Raw genomic sequence first — 21,472 nt, 5'->3', positions numbered from 1 at the left:
CCATGCAACACAATAGCTACAGGATACAGAATCTCATCCAAGGCACGGACGCACACATTACTGCTCATTGCATGTAAAGGCCATCTTGACCAAACAATGGCGGCATCGAATGCTGCGCAGGAGCTGCAAAAATCGCCTAGGCATTGTGCTTAATTAAATTACGAGGCAGCAGACTTCTCCATCAACAAATTTTTCAGTTGCTTACGCACATCCACATCTGCATTAAATGCGCAGGAGCTGCAAAAATCGCTTTGGCATTGTGTTTAATTACACAACAGCAGACCTCTCTATGAACAAGTTTTTCAGTTACATGTACGTCTGCATCGCCAAAACAATATACATATCGAAAATGAATCTTCTGAGACTACAGACTAGCAAGTTCTTGCAGTCCTTTACAAAACTGGAAGATTCTGCTGATACTGACTTGTACGTTCAAGTTACAAAAAGAAAAGGGTTCTTTCAAGCCTGTGATCAGCAAAAAACCCTTGGACAAATAATTTCCTGCTCTTTTCTTCTCACCTTTATACCACCCAATTGGCACTTTCATGGCACAAATTATTCCTCTGCCTCTACGTCATTATCCATTGCAGATATCAGGGACACGGATTGAATCCTTCCAGCATATTCTAGTCTCATAAGAATAACACCCCTGAAACACCACAAACAAATACTGAGCACTCCGAATCCTACCAGAAACATGTGTAAAAGCATGAGAATATACAAGGAAATAGAATTATATCTATACAGGTAAACATACAGCAAAAAGAAACCAATACTTAAAAAGCACACCTTTGTACTCCAGGCATGCAGAATGCAACATCACATGAATATGTAGTAAGTGTGGATGCGACCCTATTTTGTCCTCAACAACATCACAAAGAGGTTCTCTTGATATATGGATGTGCTCAGTTCAAGAACTTAAGAAAAATGAAGCTGCACCAAGTCAACAAATGGACCATGGATTTAGTGAAGCTTCTAAACAGGCTAATTGCTTGGCAGCTAGGACGGTCTGCTAAGAGGGCATACCACCATTTAGCAATAAACTGGTAGCCGTTCCAACTTCCAACAAATTTATTGCTAGCTTTTTCCTTTTCCATAACTAAATTCTGCCTAGTCAAAAGCAGCCTAATCCACTCCCATTACAACAAGGTTCTTGGATTTGTAAGTACTAGAAATTCCTCTATAACCAACCTTATGGACGGCTAAAAGGAATTTATATCAGGGGTATGGTCACTAGATTACTGTGGATGACAATCAACAAGAGGTTGTCCATTCAGGTTAAGGCCAGATACCACCAACCATGCGAAGCACTACCAAACATTATGATGAAGCGGCCAAAGGGGTGCGACACAGAGACCCTACAATGCATTATAAATGTTGGGGAACTTCGATGTGTAGGATGGTTCTCAACATATGAAGAATATCTAACAAGGTCCCGCTAAATAGACATTTAGATCTCTTTATTGGGACTATGGTATCATAATTCATCAGAAAATTAGAGGATGTCAACTAAAAAGTTGCCAATGACATGATCCTCACGTCCACTTTGATGCATGCCATTATCACTTGGCCAGCTCAAGTCCGCTAAAACTGTGAGCTGTTATAATGCTGAATATCAAGATGAATGCAGCAATGAACATAGACACAGTAACAAACATCTGGCAACCAGGGTCACTAAAATGTTAATGTAAACCTAACAAAGAGGGAGGGAAAAAGACCATTCTCACCTTGCAAAACGTGACTGAATTGACACATCTCTAACCTTGATTCTATTGACTGTTCCACTTTGACTCACCAAAACAACTTGCTCATCACTTTCACCATCATCTGACAAAGAGGAACCACAGTTATAAACTACATTTACTTATAAACCAAAATATGGCACTAGAGAAAGTCGTCATCAAGACATTGAAAAAAAAATACCTGATAATGAAAACCCAACAACAAACACTGCAGCAAGTCGGTCATCTGGGTTAAGCTGTCAAACAAGAAAAGCAAAACAAGGACTAGAAGTTATAAGGAGCCTTCACCAGCATTTTATGTGCAGTCAACAATCAAAATAGATGCATAACCTGGAACAGGGTGGACATGTTTTGGGCCAGGTTCCGAGTTGACACTAAGTCAGTTCCAGGAATGCATGAAAAGGGGGGTCAACCTGGCATTATGCCTGATTAGCCAAGCTTAACTGTTGGCAAATTGGTCATTTCCAGAGCCCCCACCCATGCCACACAGACACTCCAGATTGACTCCACTGGAACTCCATAGAACTAATTTTCAGTGTGCTTATGAAAAAACTAGTAACCTGTACCCTCTAGCTGTATCCATGTGACATGGATCCCTGAAGACTAGACCAGGTTCTGGTTAAGATGCCAAAGTCCCACATTCAATCAATGACACTTTTTACCAATACACATCAATGAGAGGTCAGAATGTCCAAGTTGCAGGTTCAAGATGGCACATAATCACCACACAGAAGATCGACACTAAACTTACCTTGTAACCCACCAAACCAACTCTCTTTAGTGGCGACAACCGAAAGCTACTCAGTGGTACACGCTTGCCATAACCACACTCTGATACAAAGAGCAGCCATGGAGCACTGGCATTTTTAACCCTGCAGTGAAAAAATCACCTAAAATGAATTTGATTCCCTCCATCATTATAAAAATAATGAAATAATAAAAGCATGAGCATAATGAGAAACAAGAAGAGGCCTATTGATTATAAGACATCCATAAGTCCCATGGTAAATAAGCAAAGTCAATAAAAATGTAAACGCAGAATCCAGCTTAAGTTGGAAATACAAAATAAATTTCAAAAATTCCAGGCTTCCAGCTACCGGATATTAACCAAATACAATTAATTTAAGCAACAAGAGAAAGAAACTAATGTGCAGCAAAAATTACAAATATGTCGTCAGTTTTGCTATTTCTTACGCTCTCTGCAAGTCTTTCTGCATTGATGCAGGTATGATGTCCATGGATGCCATGCGGTCCCTGTGCTTTAGCTTCATTGAAACCACACCACGTGTGTTTCTCGAAAGTGATCGAAGCTGAAAAACAAAGATTGCAAAAATAAGCACTAAAAACTGTACAGAAGGAATGTTTCTGTGTTTCGATGTGAACTGTCACATTTCCTGAACTGCAAAAGCCAAGCTAGAAGACTCATAACCAGGAAATCACTCCTTTGCTTGAAAGTCGCATCTGGTGCAGGTCCCATGACAGATCCCACCTCAAGTTCAGAGATCCGAGAATCTCCAGGGCAATCAACTGTGCCCTAAAGGAATACTTCAATATACTAGCTAACAGAACCAAGGTTTCATGCAGATTTCTTTAAGACAGGGAAAGGCTAAAATTCACCTCATAAAATTATAATAACCCCTTCAGTTATTATTTATATTCTCCAGAGCAGTTATAAATCATCAGGTAACATGATGTTTTACTTTCAATCGTTGTCAGAAGCTATGGATAAAATTGCAAAATACAAAATAACATGACTTACACTATTACAGGAGCTTAGAAGAACCATCCCACTTTGGGAAGCCATAGCAACGAGGTCATCATTTGTGCAGCATCGCACCCACTTTAACTCATCACCAGGCACCTGCTCAAGTAAAACATGCCAGATATTTTGGACAGAGAACAGCGAGATATCAGAATCCTCAAGGGCATAATGCAAGCACAGATCAGGAACAGGTAACAGGACTGACCAGCTGAATTGATATTATCCCTGTTGATCTTATTGCTGAGAAAAAGGCTAAAGAAGTTTTCTTGATGTATCCATTTGCTGTCAACATTATAAGATATTGATCTTCAACAAACTCACTCACTGGAATAAATGAGGTTATTCTCTCCCCATCGGATAAAGATAGTATCTGCCACGCACATGATAAATGAACAAAGATACATTAGTAATATAATACAGTTACTTGCAGGCAAAAAGAATGAAACAGTAAAAGAAATTAGTGACAACTTACATACTAGTACCTGAACTAATGGTGTGCCAGCCGCAGTTCGAGAACACTCAGGTATTCGATAAGCACGAGCAGAATACACTATTCCCCTATCACTGTAGAAGTAATTTAGCGGTTCATTAGCCATTTGAAAGAAAAAGGAGAATGATATAGTTGTGCTCTGCTTGGAAAATTTTCTGTCTATAGGTTTAAGAACTCCAGTCTCTCAATTTTATTATGCACATGCATTATACATAAATCACTCGAGTCTCTCAATTTGCATGGGACACACAATAGGCATTGGCATATTCTTAGAACCTATGAAAAGAATAACAAAATAAAATAATGAAGCAGATAAATAAATGGGATAAATTCAACACATGGAATGTCACCACATGGTTCGCAAAAGATTCACCATAGAACAAGTTTATTACCTGAAATAAAGAACATGATCATGTGCACGACAGACAAGGAAGTCAGACATGGCATCATTAACTCGCATTTTCCCAACAGATTTTCCAATTGTTCCACGATGTTGTAGATTAAAGGTGCCAGGTTTCATTCTTTTTACATAACCCTTCTCACTGAGAGCCTATGAACAATGACAAAGTTGTAACAAAGGCAAGATATTATTGTTAAATAACTTCCAACTAAAGAATTCACAAGTATGCACACAAGGATATTTGTAATCAAAGCATGGCACATAATGTTGAAAAATCTCTAGTTTGAACCATAGTGGCTAATATCAGCAATATTTTGAAAATATTGTGAGAAATTCCAAGAAATTAAGGTACCGACCGTACCATTATTATCGGGAAAATCATGCAATATTTTCAAAATATCACTAAAATGAAAAATGGCAATAATATCGCGACATGTTGGCACATTTTTTTAAATCTTATTTTTATATATATGAAGTTCAGTTTATCTATTTTTTGCTTCTTTTGTATTTCAAAAAGTTTTAAAACTTGTTTCTTTATATTTTTGTAAGAAAAATAATAGAAAACCTATTCCTTCTCACTATTATTTATATTTTTCAATTTTTTAAGCTTCCGAGATTTTCCCAAGATCTTTCACCTTTTGAAAATATCTCCGAGAAAAACCCTCGCCAGGAAATTACCTTGAACACTATAGCCTATAGGTGACTATTGTTTGGACAGACGTCTAAAGGAACATAGGACCATAATATGGAATTAGAAACTCATACCAATATAATTTCTTCATTAGGGATAACATCTATGTCGTCTAATTGGCTACCTTCTGCATCTTCCAATGTTGAGCGCCTTGATGTTCTAAACTTGTTCTTCACTTCCATTGCTTCTTGTTCTACCAACTAAAAATAAAAAAGAAATTAGAACTTTTAAAAGGAGAACAAAGACTTTAAACAAATATCTAAAAGAGCATGAACAAGAACAAGTACAGAAACAACTTCAACAAAGAGACACGATATCAAAAGCATCATCAAGAAATATCTACAAGATAATCAATCAAATAAAACTACGATAGTGGATGATTTATGCAACATTAGACAACCAAAGAAAAAGAGAAAATGAGCAATTAAATGCAAGCTCGATACTAATATATCATAGTAATGATAAGCAAGAACCAAGGCTAAAGAGACAAGAAAACCTAATGATACCACTACCATAGAAACAAAATAAGATTTATGCCACATGGACGCTTCACTTTGTTAAGAAGTACATGTGTGTGTGTGTGTGTGTGTGTGTATATATATATATATATATATATATATATATATATACATTTAACTAAAAAGCCTTATTAAACATACCACATAAAATAACATACCATAGATAATACCATAAAAAGTAGCCTAATTTATAGGTTACACCATAACCAGGGGGGATATACTTTTTTACGTGGGGTCAGGTAGATTAGCAATTTTACGTCATATATCCTGATTTAACGTGGGGTCAGGTAATTGCTGGTATAAAGTATATTAGCCTTTTGTTGTATTTAGCTGGGATAAGGCTGATTTGAAGGGACGTGGGGTCAGGTAGATTAGCCATTTTACGGCATATATCCTGATTTAACGTGGGGTCAGGTAATAGCTTGTATTAAGTATATTAGCCTTTTGTTGTATTTAGCTGGGATAAGGCTGATTTGAAGGGACGTGGGGTCAGGTAGATTTGCATGGACGTGGGATAGGGCAGATTTGCATGGGATAGGGCTTATTTTATGGATATTATAGCAACGGGATAGGGTTTATTTTATGGATATTATAGCCACTTTGTGATTAATGTATTTTAAACCAAGGATGTCAAGTCTCTCGGAATACTTTGTTATAGCATTTCTTTTAAACCTATAAATTAATGGCGGGTTTAACTACGGAATACTTTGCTACGGCATTTCAACCAATAATAAATGCCATACGGAATACTTTATAATTGCAAATTGCTATTGCTTTTAGCCTCCCCAGAGGTCACACTAGTATTAGTGTAGGGCAAATTGTCATGGTAATGGTCATAACCCTTGGATTATAAGCTATTTCTATAACCGCAGGCCATGAACTTTTTAATCGTAGTTTCGTAATCATTTTTCATATTCCTTGTATCAATAAAAAAGATTGACAAGAAATACACCCAAGACAATATCCTCTATCTTTAACTTTCATAGAGTTTATACCCAAATTATCCCTCTGAAGAGTATCATTATAAAAGGGGGTATTTATATACCCCCCATAACATCCTTTTCCTCTCTGAAGAGTATCAATTTATGAGGGGCATTATATATATATATATATATATATATATATATATATATATATATATATATATATATTATTTATAATGATAGAATAGGTAAATACCCACTAGGGGTATTTTCATCATTTTACTCATGTAATAGGAATTGTTCATTAAGAACCTTAGTTGTCAAAGGCGGTAGCCCCATAGCCTGGGTAACTAGGTTTGGGCGGTGGGGCCCTATATTACAGCCTAGGCTTTTTTTAGAGCCTAGGCTTTTCTTTTTTTTAAGATTTTTTTTAAGACATCATTTGTTTTCTTCTTCGAGGAGAAGAAGAAGAAGAAGACATGTTATTTGTCCATTGCTTGTATTATGTCTATTGTTGAGAAGAAGAAGAAGAAAAATACATTATGTGTTGATTGCTTATATTATGTCTATTATTGAGAAGAAGAAGACATTATTTGTCTATTATTGTTGTTAATTTTTTTGTATACATAATTTTATTTTTTGTGTATTGTTCTTCACATTGTTAGTTGTATTGTTTGTTTATTCAATTGTTAATTTATTCTTAATTTGTTTGAGCAAGTTAAGGTTATGTAATATAATTGCTTTAGAGTGTTCAACAACATATTATTTGCCTATTCCTTATTGTTGATTGATTTTATGTTATATACATGTTTCTTATTATGTTTTTTAAGTTTTTTATTTTTTATTTGGGGTACCACCTAGGCCTTTTTAAGGGCCCACCGTGTAGTATCCGCCTAGTGCCTATGACAACTAAGTTAAGAACATTTTTTCCTTTTTTTGTATTTTCCCATTTAGAGCATGGGCTCTATGGTCTTTTAATTATAGTCATTGGGGGTTCCCAATGGTCATATTTGGGGGCTCCCAACGGTCATAAATATGACCGTTGGGACGACTCCATTGGGAGCTCCTATGTGGTCTCCCTCTCTCTTGTATGTGTATAAATAGGGGCTTTGTTCCCTTTCATTCTTTAATGTTTCTCTTAAGCATTCATGCTCAATAAAATATATATTTTTATATTCTTGTGTTCTACCTTTTAATTCCTTGATATTTTGTATGCACTTAGTGCTTGTGTAGTGCCTTAGTACTCTTGTATTGTCCCTTAGTTGGACTTGTGTGTGTGCATGTGAACTTTGTATTTATGTAAGCCCTTAGAGGCCTTTGATTTTGTATTTTCATGTATTTCATTGCATGGTATCATAGTCAAGAAATCTTTCTTAGTACTTTTGTCTTTTTGGGATCTTGGGATTCTTTGGTTCGTGATCGTTGTGTGACTTCGATTAAAGGAAAATCTTGACCCGGTATGTATCTTAAATCTTTAATGTTACTTAAGTTATCTATCCCATGTATTATGCATGAGAAAGCACTCATTATTCTTATCTTTTGAAAAGTTATTTGTTATTTTTTTGTTAAAAAATAAAAGCTTTAAAAGCTTTTCAAATTATTATCGGGTTTATTTTTATTAAAATGTTTTATAAGGTTTACAAAATTTGTTTGACCTTGTGAAATGATATGTGTGTATGCTTTTATGATATCTAGTATTTAATGTGTACGTATATAATCTAGTATTATTGAGCATGTGTTGTTAGCAATTAGATGCTTTATTCGAACACTTCATGATTATAAATGTCAAATCATGTTCGTATTTATTATTATATTTATTTCTTAAAAATTTTCAAATACTTTAAAATTATTAGAAATATTTATTTTTAAATGGTTATGTGTGTCATTCACAAGTGTGATTTATGAGTCTTTGCTTAACTTGTTTTTTATTTTTCTTTCTTTTGATGTATTCTTATGTGAAAACAAAATATTTTGTGAAGTATTAAATATTACATGTGGTTAGGATCTTAGTGATCATGGACACCTTGTTATTTTTGAAATTTGAATAAATGATTTTTATTTTTGATATATGTTCCTTGTGCACTTGTGATTGTCTTACATACACATTGATTAGGAATTTTGAATGTATATAATCTCACTCATTCGCTCGTGTGCGTGCACCGCACATATACACAAAGGCAAGTGTGGAAGCAAGCAGGCAGGAATAGAGCCTGCGATACAAGCTCGACCAACAATCTCTCAATGGAAGGCTGATTTGAAGCAGGGCCATAATACAAAAGACTAGCTCTTTCTCAACATTAATAATGGCTACATTAAGAGGGTGATGGGCCTTTTCCGCACACCGAAATGGCCAAAGTCTAGTGGAGTATATTGTAGCTCTAGTGCATGATTGCTTGCCTATCATGAGCTTGATGTGTGATCTAAGACTGTTTTGTCTGGATATTGGAAAGATGGAGCCTCTTACTAGCTCAACTTGTTGTATGCATTGATTCCCTGGCATGGAGGGGGGGGCACAACTGCATGTCGATGACAGACGTGGCTCCAAATTTATAGGTCATTGCGAGCCCCAGACCAAACTTTGATCGTTTCTTTCATTGTTGCAACTGCCTTCCTTTCGAGGCATTGGCACTGGCAAAAGAAGAAGCAAAACCTCTTTGACTCAAAATGCATTGTGTCACTTCTTTCTCACTAAGCAGGGGCAAGGAAGCATATAGAAACTTAGAGAAAGAAAGGGAGTTCACCAATCAATTCAATCAAGTTGCTCAATCACTTGTTTTATCGCAGTGTAATCACTAATGTGATATCACGAACTAAGATAATGCTAATTTCATTCCCCTGAGGTCAACTCCGCTAAGAGTCAAACTAGTTGTTATGTCTTCCTCTATATATTACTCTTCCTTTTGTTTTATAGGTGAGAGAGGATAGATATACATATGGTGTGAGTTTGAGTGTTTTGTAGTGAGGTTCATTTGTAATTTTTGTTTATTTTGTTATTAATAAAAATTATCTATTTTATTTCTTGGTGTACTTGTAAATGTATAAATATGTTATGTCCTTTTTTTGTTAAATAAATTATGTTTGTGCTTTAGTTCCTTTTTTGTTCATCTTTCAATTGTGACTCGGGTTTTGTGCCACTTCATGACAAATTCATGCAGTTGTCAAGGGATTATGTGATCGTAGATCTCAATCCATATGTAGTAGCGGAACAGTTTTGAGACGGTTTATTTATGGCATGAGACAACCTGTAGAATGGGTCTAGCTTATTAATACATTACAAAAACTCCCCTTGAATCCAATTGATTCCTCTTTACCGACAAAACCCGTGTGCAGATTTTTATGATCAAATCAAAGTGTATCTTTACTACGAGTGATTTTAATTGATTAACAATCACTGTTGTTTTGCCCATATCTTCGGTCGCTATCGCTCCCTCAATTAAGTTTAATCTTTACCACTTTGTTGCTTTGCTCCTAGGTCGTGACACATTGCATGTCAATCTTAATAAAGCTAAGCTACATGAGAAAGGAGTCATAAGCAAGCAATTAGGGCATTCATTTGGTCCTGACATGCAAGCTTCCATTGTGCTCACCTCCCTCCAAGTCCAGACTCATTGTTGCATTCGCGGAAGACCAATGTGCTAGTTTCGATCTTATGTGTGAAGCGTCGTTCACTTGTATCTGTTTATGTCAACCTTATCAATTGACAAAGGGAGAAATCAGGACAAGCAATCTTTCATTGAGAAAGAAATGTGATAGCCTTGTGTTTGTTTCATTCATAAATGGGACACTGTTCTAAGCCAGATCTCAAAAGCGGTTGGCATCCCATTTAGATTGGAGAAAGAAATGAAAAGAATGACGCTAACTACCTCGTCCAATAGTGAGAGTGTTGATCCTGCACCTCCAAAGCAATTACCAACGGTACCCAAATCCATTGCATTTCCCCAGTTTCCAGACACATTGAACTTCCGCCCGAGTCAAGGTTGACACAACCCAAAGATGGATCTAAAGCCCATTGTGTAAGTGACAGACACTTTTAGGGCTTGGGTTGATTAAAGCAAAAAAAAAAAAGTTGGCTTGTAAAGTCTGTTTAACAATACAGTATTTAGGCTTTGCCCCTTAATTGGATGTGGTTTTCCTCAAAGCAAAGAGAAGATTGGTATGCCTCCTCCCCTTGGGCGGCAGCTTTGTTCGCATAGTAGCAGGCCGATAATATACTTTTTCGGAGAGGCCTTGTTGAGAAGTTTTCACTTGTCAGGAGCAACATGGCATCATCCATCAGCTGAGGCCTATCTCGTCGATTGCAAAAAGAGAAACCATGTTTTGTCACTGCTATGCACCCTGAATGTTCTCTTCAAAAAAGCACATAGACGGTTGGCTAAATGTAGTCCTCAGAGAATAACTAAGAGAGAAATAAGGAAGAAATAACTCCAACAAAAGAGAAAGAGAATGTATGATCATATCCCTGTGTTGTTAGATTTACACTTTTAGAATATTTTATAAATCAAAAAGGCCATAAGTGTTATAACCTTGTTAAAAGGAGAAAATATGCTAACTTGGATGTAACATTCTTTGAATCCAAATCTTACTATGATAGTAAGGGGGAGACTAATAAAGAAGTAGAGTAAGATACATGCTTACCTCTTACTCACTTAACCATATGAGAAGAGCACCAAGAATGTTTAGATAGCAAGGATCCTACTAGGATAAAGACCTCCGTTAGAGGAGAGAGGAATGTTGTGATGCCAAAGCCTACCATTACTGCTATTGAGGAATCTTCTCAGGATTCGGGGACAAGAAAACATTGACAGTGAAATCTTGGAGACCAGACCTAGTCTTATTTTATATTTGGACCTACCTATAGCACTCAGAAAAGGTAAAAGAATGTGCATCTCACATCCTTCATGCCATTATGTTCCTTAAGTTGCAGATTCTCAAGTTTATCAAGTATTTGTAGCCAACTCCCAATCTAATCCAATTCCTAAGAATGTGGAAGAGGCAATGAGACATCTTAAGTGGAGATAGACTATGTATCAAGAGATGAGTGCATTAAAAAAACATAGGGAGTGATACCATTGCCAAAACGAAGAAACACAGTAGGGTGCAAATGGGTGTACACACTTAAGAATAGGCTTATGGGTCTATTGAGAGATACAAGGCTCATTTGGTGGCTAAAGGGTAATATCCAATCATATTATAGACTATCAAGAAAGTTTTGCTCATGTTCCTAAATTGACATCCATCAGAGTTTTGGATAACATGGCAGCTCATAGAGGATGGATATTACACCAGCTTGATGTAAAAAATGCATTTCACGAGAAATTGAAGAGCTATATTATAAGATTTCCTCTAGGATTCAGTTTATCTAGTGAAAAGAATTGAGTTTGTATATTGCATTCATATATGGTTTGAAGCAATAACCTAGAGGATGGTTCGAGAGATTTAGTACAACTATTATTCAATTTGGCTATAGAAGCACATGTGATCACAACCATTATGAAAGGAGAAAAAAAATGCTAATTTTAATTGTCTATGTTGATGATATTGTGATTACAGGAGATGACAAAGAGGAAATTCAGAACCTGAAAAAATAATTGCATAATTATTTGATATCAAGGATCTCAATCTGTTGCACTATTTTTTGGGGGTTGAAGTGTTGAGATCTAAGAAAGATATATTGTCGTCCTAGAGAAAATACGTACTTGATTTGTTTGATGAAATAGGAATGCTTGGATGTAAAGTTGTGGATATACTAATAGAACCGAATCACAAGTTACACTTGTGCAAGGATGACAAAGTTGAAGATATGGGAAGATGTCAAAGGCTAGTAGGTAAACTTATATATCTCACCACCATTAGAAATGATATTGTTTATGTTGTAACTGTGGTGAGCAGATTTATGCATGCACCCTCACAAGCTCATATGGATACAATATATTGTATTTTGAGATACCTAAAATAGAATCCACAACACTGATGACCACAATTTATATATTTTTGTTTGATAAAGATCAAATAGGACACTATTAAGTCATAACTGGGTGTCGAGTTGTTCCAATTGATTTGATGCCCCAATAAACCACATTAATTAGATCCCACAATAACATTGCAGCTGATTTGAGTTGTTACCTTTCCTCTGTTTAATGGTAAACTTCATCCTTACGCTTCAATAGTGCTTGCTTGAGTTAGCAAAAAATCATGAAGAAGATCGATAAGAAAAAAACGAGACAATATTACACATCCATACCATGGGGCCCTTGAAACATTTAATAAATTTTACATTCATGAACCAAAGACCTTTTGGAATGGACTAAAAATCATTTGGAAAACAAACAGGAACACTAACTGCACTGCATCAATATGCAGTAACATAAACATGAAGCTTATAGCTTTCATAAGCATGAACCAAACCTCAATATGAACATAAAGTTTTTTACTGAACACCAAGAAGGTTATGAACAACCAACGGGTTGACAAGCATTATTCATTCCAAACAACAATTCCATAGAAATAATGCAACTACCACACCTAGATTCCCCATCCAGAAACATGAACAGACAAATATTGGCATGGTAGTTACCTGTAATATGCGCTCTTTGCTAGACAAAAGTTCAGTTAATTTACAAATTTTCTCCTTTAAGGATTTGCCTTCATCCACAAACTTCTCTCTCTGCAAACATCACATTATAGTTCAAACTAAGCAAGCCCTAAGAACTTTGCAAGTAACTTGTAGCGTCCATGCGCATACCTCAAAAAGGGAGAGCTTCCGCAGGGTTATGTCTAAGAGAGCCTCAGCTTGCTTCGGAGTTAAATTAAAATCTGGAAAAGAAAACGTACTGTAGCTTGATGATTTTCTACAGAATTCATCAGGAAAATGTAACACCACAACAATTAACCATATATCAGAACAATACTTGGACATAATTAGAACAAAATCTGATAAATTACCAAGAGATAAACAAACAACTTAACCATAAAAGACGAAGCATAAAATTAAAAATCACCCTATGCTTATTATCTTATGACCAAAGGAATAAAATGGTTCTCTAAACAAGTGAATAAGCATGCAAACTGATATTTCCTATCAAGTTATTTGGCATCCATGCTAGAATGAGCAACTTAGGACACCTCAAAAAAGAGAATAATCCCTTACTAAAGAAAATTTAGATAAGAATAAAAGCAACACTACATCGTCCTAATTTTGCAGGAACAACCAAAGAAAGACAAGAACAGGTAGGCTATGGCGTAAGAGAGACTAACGAGCGATATTTATGTAATACAAACATAAAGAACAGCTTCCAATTGTATACATCAATGCTGAAAAAAACATGTATGGCAAGGGTCAATATAGACACATAGAAAAGATTTACAATAAAATATAAAAATATCAAAAAAATTTAAATATATACAAATAGATATTTTTACAACAACAAAGATCATTTTAATTAATAAGCAACTAATAAACAAGCAAAAAACATAATCATAAAGAGATAAAGCACAATCTTAACAACCAAAACCTGTAAGTTATAATCCATAATCCTTTAAGAGATAATCTTGCAGGAGTTTTTTGCTAAGCAATCTCATAATGTGAATCACATATATTCATCTTGTCTTCTTCTTAGTTGAATTTAGTCTCTGAACTTTTGACCAAGGTCATTGACAAGATTGTGTACCTTGACCTTAAAAAGAGATGTACGGCTTTACAAGTATACTTATACAGTCTTCTTCTTAGCAGAATTGAGGTTCACAATCTTTTAACCAAGAACTTCCATAAGAATTGAGTTTCACAATCTTTGACCAAGAACTTTCATAAGACTGTGTACTTTAGCATCGAAAGAGATGCAATATTGATTTATAAAGCTGACAACTTTGTCTCTAGTCTTCCAACTGCACTCAATCCAAGTCTTATAATTGTACAACCATTGCTCCTAAAGATCTAGGATTATAATTCAATAACTAAAAGTTAGTGGATGAATTTATTTATTTATTTATTTATTATTTGTTTTTATACTCATATAGAATACATTTACTTTCATTTATATATAAATATTTATTTATATTCATATATTTATAATATATATATATATATCTACATTTATATGTGCATTTTTAAATTTCAAGTATGTGTAATCAATGCCATCTTTTCATCAATTTTTACTAAAACGAGGCATCTACAAGCTTTAACAAGCCTATATGATTTTTTTTGAGGTCAAAACGCACCATTTAATTACCAGGGAAAACACAACCAAAACAAGTAGAACAAGTCAAAATGGGCTCACCTAACAAGCTGAAACAAGTAGAACGAGTCAAAATGAGTTCACAAGTTTACTATTTTCGTGAAAAAAACGAGCCGAGTGGCTCGTTAACGACTCGGACTATGTATGCAAGCTATATGGCCAAGCTGAGACAAACACATATTGTTTGTACTTGGCTCGGCTATTTATACAAGGAAAATAATTGCTAAGCTCAGTAGGCATATGAGCCGATCACAAATGAGCCATTGGTAAGCTGAACAGAGCCAAACAATGAGCAGCTCGCTTTGTTTCACAGCCCTAACTACAAATAACTATTTTATATATTTAGAAAATCTTACAGGACATAATGATGCAACTTCCACAAATATCATCTACCATATCAGCAATGCCATAAATATAGTACTAGAACTAGCATCCTATTAACAACATCCACAAAAAAATAAAGCAAATCCTGCAGACAAATATATATAAATAAATGTGTGATGAAACATGTTCAGAAGCTCCTTAAAATCACACAAATCTCACTAATTTACCAGGCTTTACCATTTTGCAAGGCAGTTGAAGCAGCCTTGTGGTTCGGGGTCTCCTTAATTGTATGAATGACAGCATCCAAATTTTCTATCCCAACAATAATACCCTGTGGAAGCAAAGGGTTATTCAACCACAGACAGTGAATAATGCCGTATATGGCAATATAAGAGAATACCTCTATGATATGCTCTCGTTCTTGAGCTTGAGCAAGCCTAAACCTTGCACGCCTTTCAACAACAGAACATCTAAAATCCAAGAAAGCCTGAAGAAAAAAAAAAACATTGATGTGAATTATTCTGCTGAAATTCAACATATACTGTTCAAATATGCACAGCACATCATTCAGGATACGAACATTCCAGAGACGACATCAATAAGAAGATAAAGAAGTACAACATGCTGTACAAAAATTCAGGGTGAAATGCACTAAAACTTCACTCCACAAATTTTATAGGGACATCATAGGCAAAGAACTTGTCAAAGAAAGCAGCACAGATATAAGTTGTGCACGCACCAAACAAAACACACTGCCTACTAGTGGCCTTTTTGGTGAATCATGAAGTATGTCAAGAGAATTGAGAATACCGGACAACTCAAAGACAGTAGCATTGACTTTCATGTTGACCCATAATTCCAACTGAATATTATTAGGTTCATATAGTAACCAGACAATAAAAAAGCCAGTAGCATTGAAATTTATGTTGAACCGCATTTCTGCTGATGTACAACTGAATGGAGGTAAGCCGGACCACCAGAAAAAACCTATGTTCACGCGTAAATGATATCTTAACCCATTTGTCAGTATAAAAAATAAGTCCTGACCATTAAAATTTATAGGCTATATATATATATATATATATTTCACATGTATATGTATATTATTCATATATAGTTTCATTTCTGCCTTTTGTGATGCTCACTAGGGGCAATTCAATCTTTTTGTACCTAGGTAAATATTCATATCGACTAGGGACATTTTTGGGTTTCTTATTATTTTTTCTTCTTTTTCTTTTCTCTATTTGACCAAGGGCAAAAAAGTCCTCCCCTTAGAGTCGTTGGGACCCTCCCCAACGGTCATAAATATGACTATTGGGGAACCCCCAACGACTCTACGAGAGCTCCCCTTGGTCCCCATAAGGTGTATAAATAGGGGTCTTTGGCCCCCTTATTCTTAATGATTTTCTAAGCATTTTCAATACATTATTTTTTATTTTTAGTTCTCTCTCATATTGTGAGTGTGTTGTGGTTTGCCCTTTGTGGCTTATTGTATTTTTGCCCAGATGCTGCCTGTAAAGCTATCAAAGTAATCTCTCAAAAATCACTCACTGTTTTAGTTTCTTCCAAATAAATCTCTGGTTATGTACATATTATCATTATTCACACAATTTATTACCCCAAGGTTGTAATTTGATTTTGCTTGGTTCACTGTTTTCACTGGAAGATGTCAAAAAAATTCATAAACTTGAACTTTATTCATTTTTTCCTCAAAAACACAAGATATGACCAACTTGATACGATTAAACACTAAATTGTCATAGAATTTGTCAAAAGTGTAGGGTGTAATATATGTATTACAAGTGTGCTGGTGCTACCCTTCTATTTGGAAAGGGCATTTCTGTACTTGGCCAGGAAGTTAGAAGTCAACGGTTCCTCTCTTTTCATGTAGCGAAAGGGGTCGACCGCTATATGTTGTAATTTCTCTCATTCTTTATGTTAATGAAGTTTCACTTTGTTTCCTCTCTTCTTATTCTTCTTTCTTGTGTATGCTCCCATCTTGATTGTAATATGGTATCAAAGCCATATTAGAGTGTGAAGAAGTTTGAATGTAGAATTTGAAGCCAGAAGAGACTTCATTCTGGACTGCACAAAAGCTCGTGCAAGGAGGTGCTGACATCAGTATCTACAGCTTGACCATCAGTTTTTGGGGTTTTGAAGTATGAAATCAATAGTTCTTGATTTTATAAGGATTTAGAATCAAGAATTTCGATCATCAGCTCATATTTGGATTTTTGGGTGATTTTTTAAGCGTTTTTCTGTGTGACGAGTTTTTGTGGCTGTTTTGGGAAATCTGCCCATATCAAGGGTTTTGATGCTTGAGATTGACTTCATCTGGATCTTTTTTATGTTGGAAGTGTGATGGAAGCAATTTAATTTTGGTATGTCATGATCTGGCTAAGATTTGAGGAACTTTTGTGTATTTACTCACTAGCGGTAACTATTGTTTGCCCTTGTTGTCACATTGGGTTTGAGTAGTTTGCTTCTATCTTGGCTATACTCGCCTAACTCTGTTGGAATAGGAGTATATCTGTAATATGCATGTGTGATAAGCATGGTTGGGATGATTTTGACATAAACAATGCATATTCTTGTGAATCGGTGGACTGTTTCTCTATCGTGACTTGTTGTCTTGCATTGGTGTGATCTTTTGGACTGTATAGTTGCTTCTTTCCAACATATTTGGCATTATTTGGTTGTATTAGTGTTTGTGTGCAGCACTCAAATTGTAGTTTGGGGGTTCGGTGAACATGGAGGAGACTACACAAATTATTTTAATAAAGTTTGATGGGAATAATTTTGCATATTGGGTTGAATTTATGAGGATGGTGGTTAGGGGTTTTTGCTATATTGGATAACTTGTTGGTAGTTGGTACCAAATCCAAACTCAAAGGGAGATGCCAACCATGACTCTGAAATCCTAGAATGGGAAAGGGATAATGTGAAGGTAAAGTCATGGCTTTTGGGTTCAGTTGAGTAGAAAATTTCAGCGAATATCATGAAGTATAAGGCAGCCAAAGATGCTTGGGCATATCTCAAACAAGTTTACGAGCAATCCAACTGTGCAAGGAGATACCAACTGGAACAAGAATTGAAAGCATTGAGGTAAGGAAATGAGTCCATTCAGGCCAGTTATGCTTAGTTCCAGCAATTATATGATGCCTATCACTAAGTGCAATAGGTGTGATGAGTGTGATTTGTGCAAAAATCATGATGTTAAGGCAAGATATCAGCAGACTATATATTTCCCCATGGCACTTCCCCTAAGTTTGACAGTGTGCACAGCAGTAATTTTCATCACCCTTTCCAACCCATATTAGTCCAGATATTGGGAGAAATGTTGGCAGAAGATACTAAGATCAATTCTCTTAATAGTTAGTCTCCTAAGGAGACCATTCTTGCAATTGATCGTAAGTTTGGAAGCAAAGGGGAAGGTAGAGAAGGTATTAGATCTAATGGTCGCAGAAGAGACATGAGTTCTATCCAGTGTCCTTATTGAAAAGGTTTTGAGCACATGAACTTGTATCTTGTGCTGAAAAAAAAGAATAGTGATTGTAGTGTATGTTGGAGAGGAGGGCTCTAAGCCTAAGGATGTGCAGCTTGATGGTAGTAGCATTGATGCTCACTCCAGTGCTTCATTTGTGGTGAGTCCCCTGAGTATGCTTGTAAAGTCCGGAAAAAAAAAACCTGAGTCCGACACGTATAGGACACGCGCCAGGCACGTGTTTCGGTCGGTCGTTGATACCGGATCCGAGCCAGACCCGGATCCGGCTTCTCGATCTTTCGAGAAGCCAGTACACCCCGCTTCTTATAAGGGCACGGGTGTCTCGGGCGAGGGCATTTGCCCTCGCCTGATTCTCTCTCTTCTCTCTCTGTCCTTTTTCGTCCCCGTCGCATCCACCCTCCGACAGCCGATCGTGCGAACGGCTCTCCGGCAACTGTCTTGGTGACAGTCGACCCCCCCCCCCTTCCGTGCTAGCATCGGTGACCCGCCGGTATGGTTAGATGTATCAAAGATGAAACGCAAAGGGTTTTAGTCAAAGATGAGGAGATTAAGGAGAGATGGAAAGATTATTTTGATAAGCTATTTAATGAAAGTCATGCTCATGATCTTGGAGACTTCTCCATTCCTTTTCATGAGATGAATCGTGACTTATTGCGCAAGATTCAAACGAAAGAAATTACAGAGGCTTTAAAGAAAATGAAATCAAGAAGGGCAGTTGGCCCAGATGGTATACCTATCGAGGCTTGGAAGTGCTTGGGAGAGAAAGGTTTAGAATGGTTGACAAATCCTTTTAACAAGATTTGGCGGACAAATAAGATGCCTAATGAGTGGAGGAAGAGTACTTTGGTGCCTCTATATAAGAATAAGGGTGATATACAAGATTGCACAAACTATCGTGGTATAAAACTCATGAGTCATATTATGAAACTTTGTGAGAGGGTGATTGAGTCTAGGTTGAGGAAGGTTGTCATGATATCGGAGAATCAATTTGGTTTTATACCTGGAAGATCAACTATGGAAGTTATACATCTTCTTAGACAACTTATTGAGAGAAATAGAGAGATGAACAAATATTTGCATATGGTTTTTATTGATTTGGAGAAGGCATACGATAGAGTACCTAGGGACGTTCTCTGGTGGACAATGATGAAAAAAGGTGTTTCTCTCAAGTACATTAGTATAATTAAAGATATGTATGAAGGAGTAGTAACCAATGTCCGCACTTGTGGAGGGGTGACAACCAAATTTCCTATAACGGTTGGGTTACATCAAGGATCTGCTTTAAGCCCTTTCCTATTTGTTATAGTGATGGATGAGCTTACAAGATCAATTCAAGAAAATGTGTCATGGTGTATGTTGTTTGCTGATGATATTGTTTTGATTGATGAGTCTAGAGCTGGGGTTAATGCTAAGTTTGAATTATATAGACAGACATTTGAAGCAAGAGGTTTTAAGTTGAGTAAGACAGAATATATGGAATGTCAGTTTAGTAAGCAACGAAGTAGTGATGGGAGTGTAGTGAAGCTTGGTGAGCAAGAAATACCAGTGGATGATTGTTTCAAATATTTGGGATCTATCATTCAAAAATATGGAGAAATTGATGGAGATGTAAATCATAGGAAAAAGGTTGGGTGGATGAAATGGAAAAGTGCAACTGGAGTGTTGTGCGATCGTAGAATGCCATTGCGGTTGAAGGGAAAGTTTTATAGGACGACTATTAGGCCCTGCTTTACTATATGGTACAGAATGTTGGGCTGCCAAGAGACATCATATTCAAAAAATGAGTGTAGTTGAGATGCGTATGCTGAGATGGATGTGTGGAAATACAATAAAAGATAAGATTCGAAACGAGGAGATACGAAAGAAGGTAGGCGTTGCACCCATTGAAAATAAGATGAGAGAGAATCGTTTACGGTGGTTTGGACATATTCGGCGAAGGCCTAATGATGCTCCAGTTAGAAGGATGGAGAAATGGGAAAATATATTAGTTAAAAGAGGTCGGGGTAGGCCTAGGAAGACATGGATGGAGGTGATAGGAAAGGATATGAATGCTTTGAACCTCACCGAGGACATGGCATTGGATAGAAAAGATTGGAGGAGAAGGATTCATGTGGAAGACCCAGAATGATTTTCTTTTTTGGTTCATATCGTCGACCCCAATTGTTTTGGGATGAAGGCGTAGTTGTTGTTGTTGTTGTATGTGTAATTTATACTTGTGTGATGAAAACATCTTATTACTAAAAGAAATAAGCTTATTTTTACATATATTTTGTATACTTTTTTATTTTTTAATTGGTGTACCGGCTAGTCGCACCCAATCCTCAACTACTCTTTGTAGGGGTCTATCGACTAAGCACCTCCTAGCCCTTTTGACTTCATAGGATATAAGTGTTATGACCTAGTTGAAAGGAGAATTATATATAATGAAAATGCATCTTATTTTAACTAAAGAAAAGCATTCAATTAATTTCTCTTTCTTGATACTATTTCCTGTGAAAAAGGGAATTAACAAGAATGTAGAGGTTCGGGTGTGTGTGTGTGTGGATGGGGGGGGGGGGGGGGGGGGGGGCAACTCAAGGGAGAGAGAGTAGATTTGGGCAAACTTTAGGAGGCAAGAGAATGTTGTTGAGATACCATTCTTGGATCAAGTAGAGATGGAGGAAGCAAGCAACTTAAATCCCAATTTTGATTCCGTTCTGGATGATCTAGAGCACACAAGTTTAGAGTCTCTGTCCACCTCAGGTACGTCGAAGCTCTAGAATCTGTTGTTAGTCTACTTCTATATTGAGCCTAATTCTTATGTGCATACAGCCTCTAAAGAGGAGTGGTAGCAGGTAATGGCTGATGAGTTAAGCACACTAGAGAGAATGCATGCTTGGGATCTTG

At 36.3% G+C, this 21,472-nt stretch overlaps 1 protein-coding gene across 2 annotated transcripts in view; it reads right to left on the bottom strand.

The window, feature by feature from the left end:
• Positions 1-218: 218 nt before the first annotated feature.
• Positions 219-21,472, bottom strand: part of LOC149814044 (DNA gyrase subunit A, chloroplastic/mitochondrial-like) — a 36,843-nt gene continuing 15,589 nt past the window's right edge. For both annotated transcript variants that reach the window (XM_089989513.1, XM_089989514.1), the window contains 14 exons: positions 15,482-15,568; positions 15,319-15,412; positions 13,269-13,339; positions 13,101-13,190; positions 5,160-5,285; positions 4,387-4,544; positions 3,987-4,068; positions 3,710-3,874; positions 3,502-3,603; positions 2,937-3,052; positions 2,494-2,614; positions 1,924-1,978; positions 1,728-1,827; positions 219-649 (listed from right to left, as the gene is read on the bottom strand). In XM_089989513.1, coding sequence (XP_089845639.1) covers positions 556-649; positions 1,728-1,827; positions 1,924-1,978; positions 2,494-2,614; positions 2,937-3,052; positions 3,502-3,603; positions 3,710-3,874; positions 3,987-4,068; positions 4,387-4,544; positions 5,160-5,285; positions 13,101-13,190; positions 13,269-13,339; positions 15,319-15,412; positions 15,482-15,568 — 1,461 coding nt within the window. In that variant the 3' untranslated portion in view covers positions 219-555. The remainder of the gene's footprint in view (positions 650-1,727; positions 1,828-1,923; positions 1,979-2,493; positions 2,615-2,936; positions 3,053-3,501; positions 3,604-3,709; positions 3,875-3,986; positions 4,069-4,386; positions 4,545-5,159; positions 5,286-13,100; positions 13,191-13,268; positions 13,340-15,318; positions 15,413-15,481; positions 15,569-21,472) is intronic.

Source organism: Nuphar pumila, chromosome 15 (genome assembly GCF_984573655.1).
Source record: "Nuphar pumila chromosome 15, dmNupPumi1.hap1.1, whole genome shotgun sequence".
Lineage (NCBI taxonomy): Eukaryota > Viridiplantae > Streptophyta > Magnoliopsida > Nymphaeales > Nymphaeaceae > Nuphar > Nuphar pumila.
This window is presented reverse-complemented; position numbering and strand designations above follow the sequence as displayed.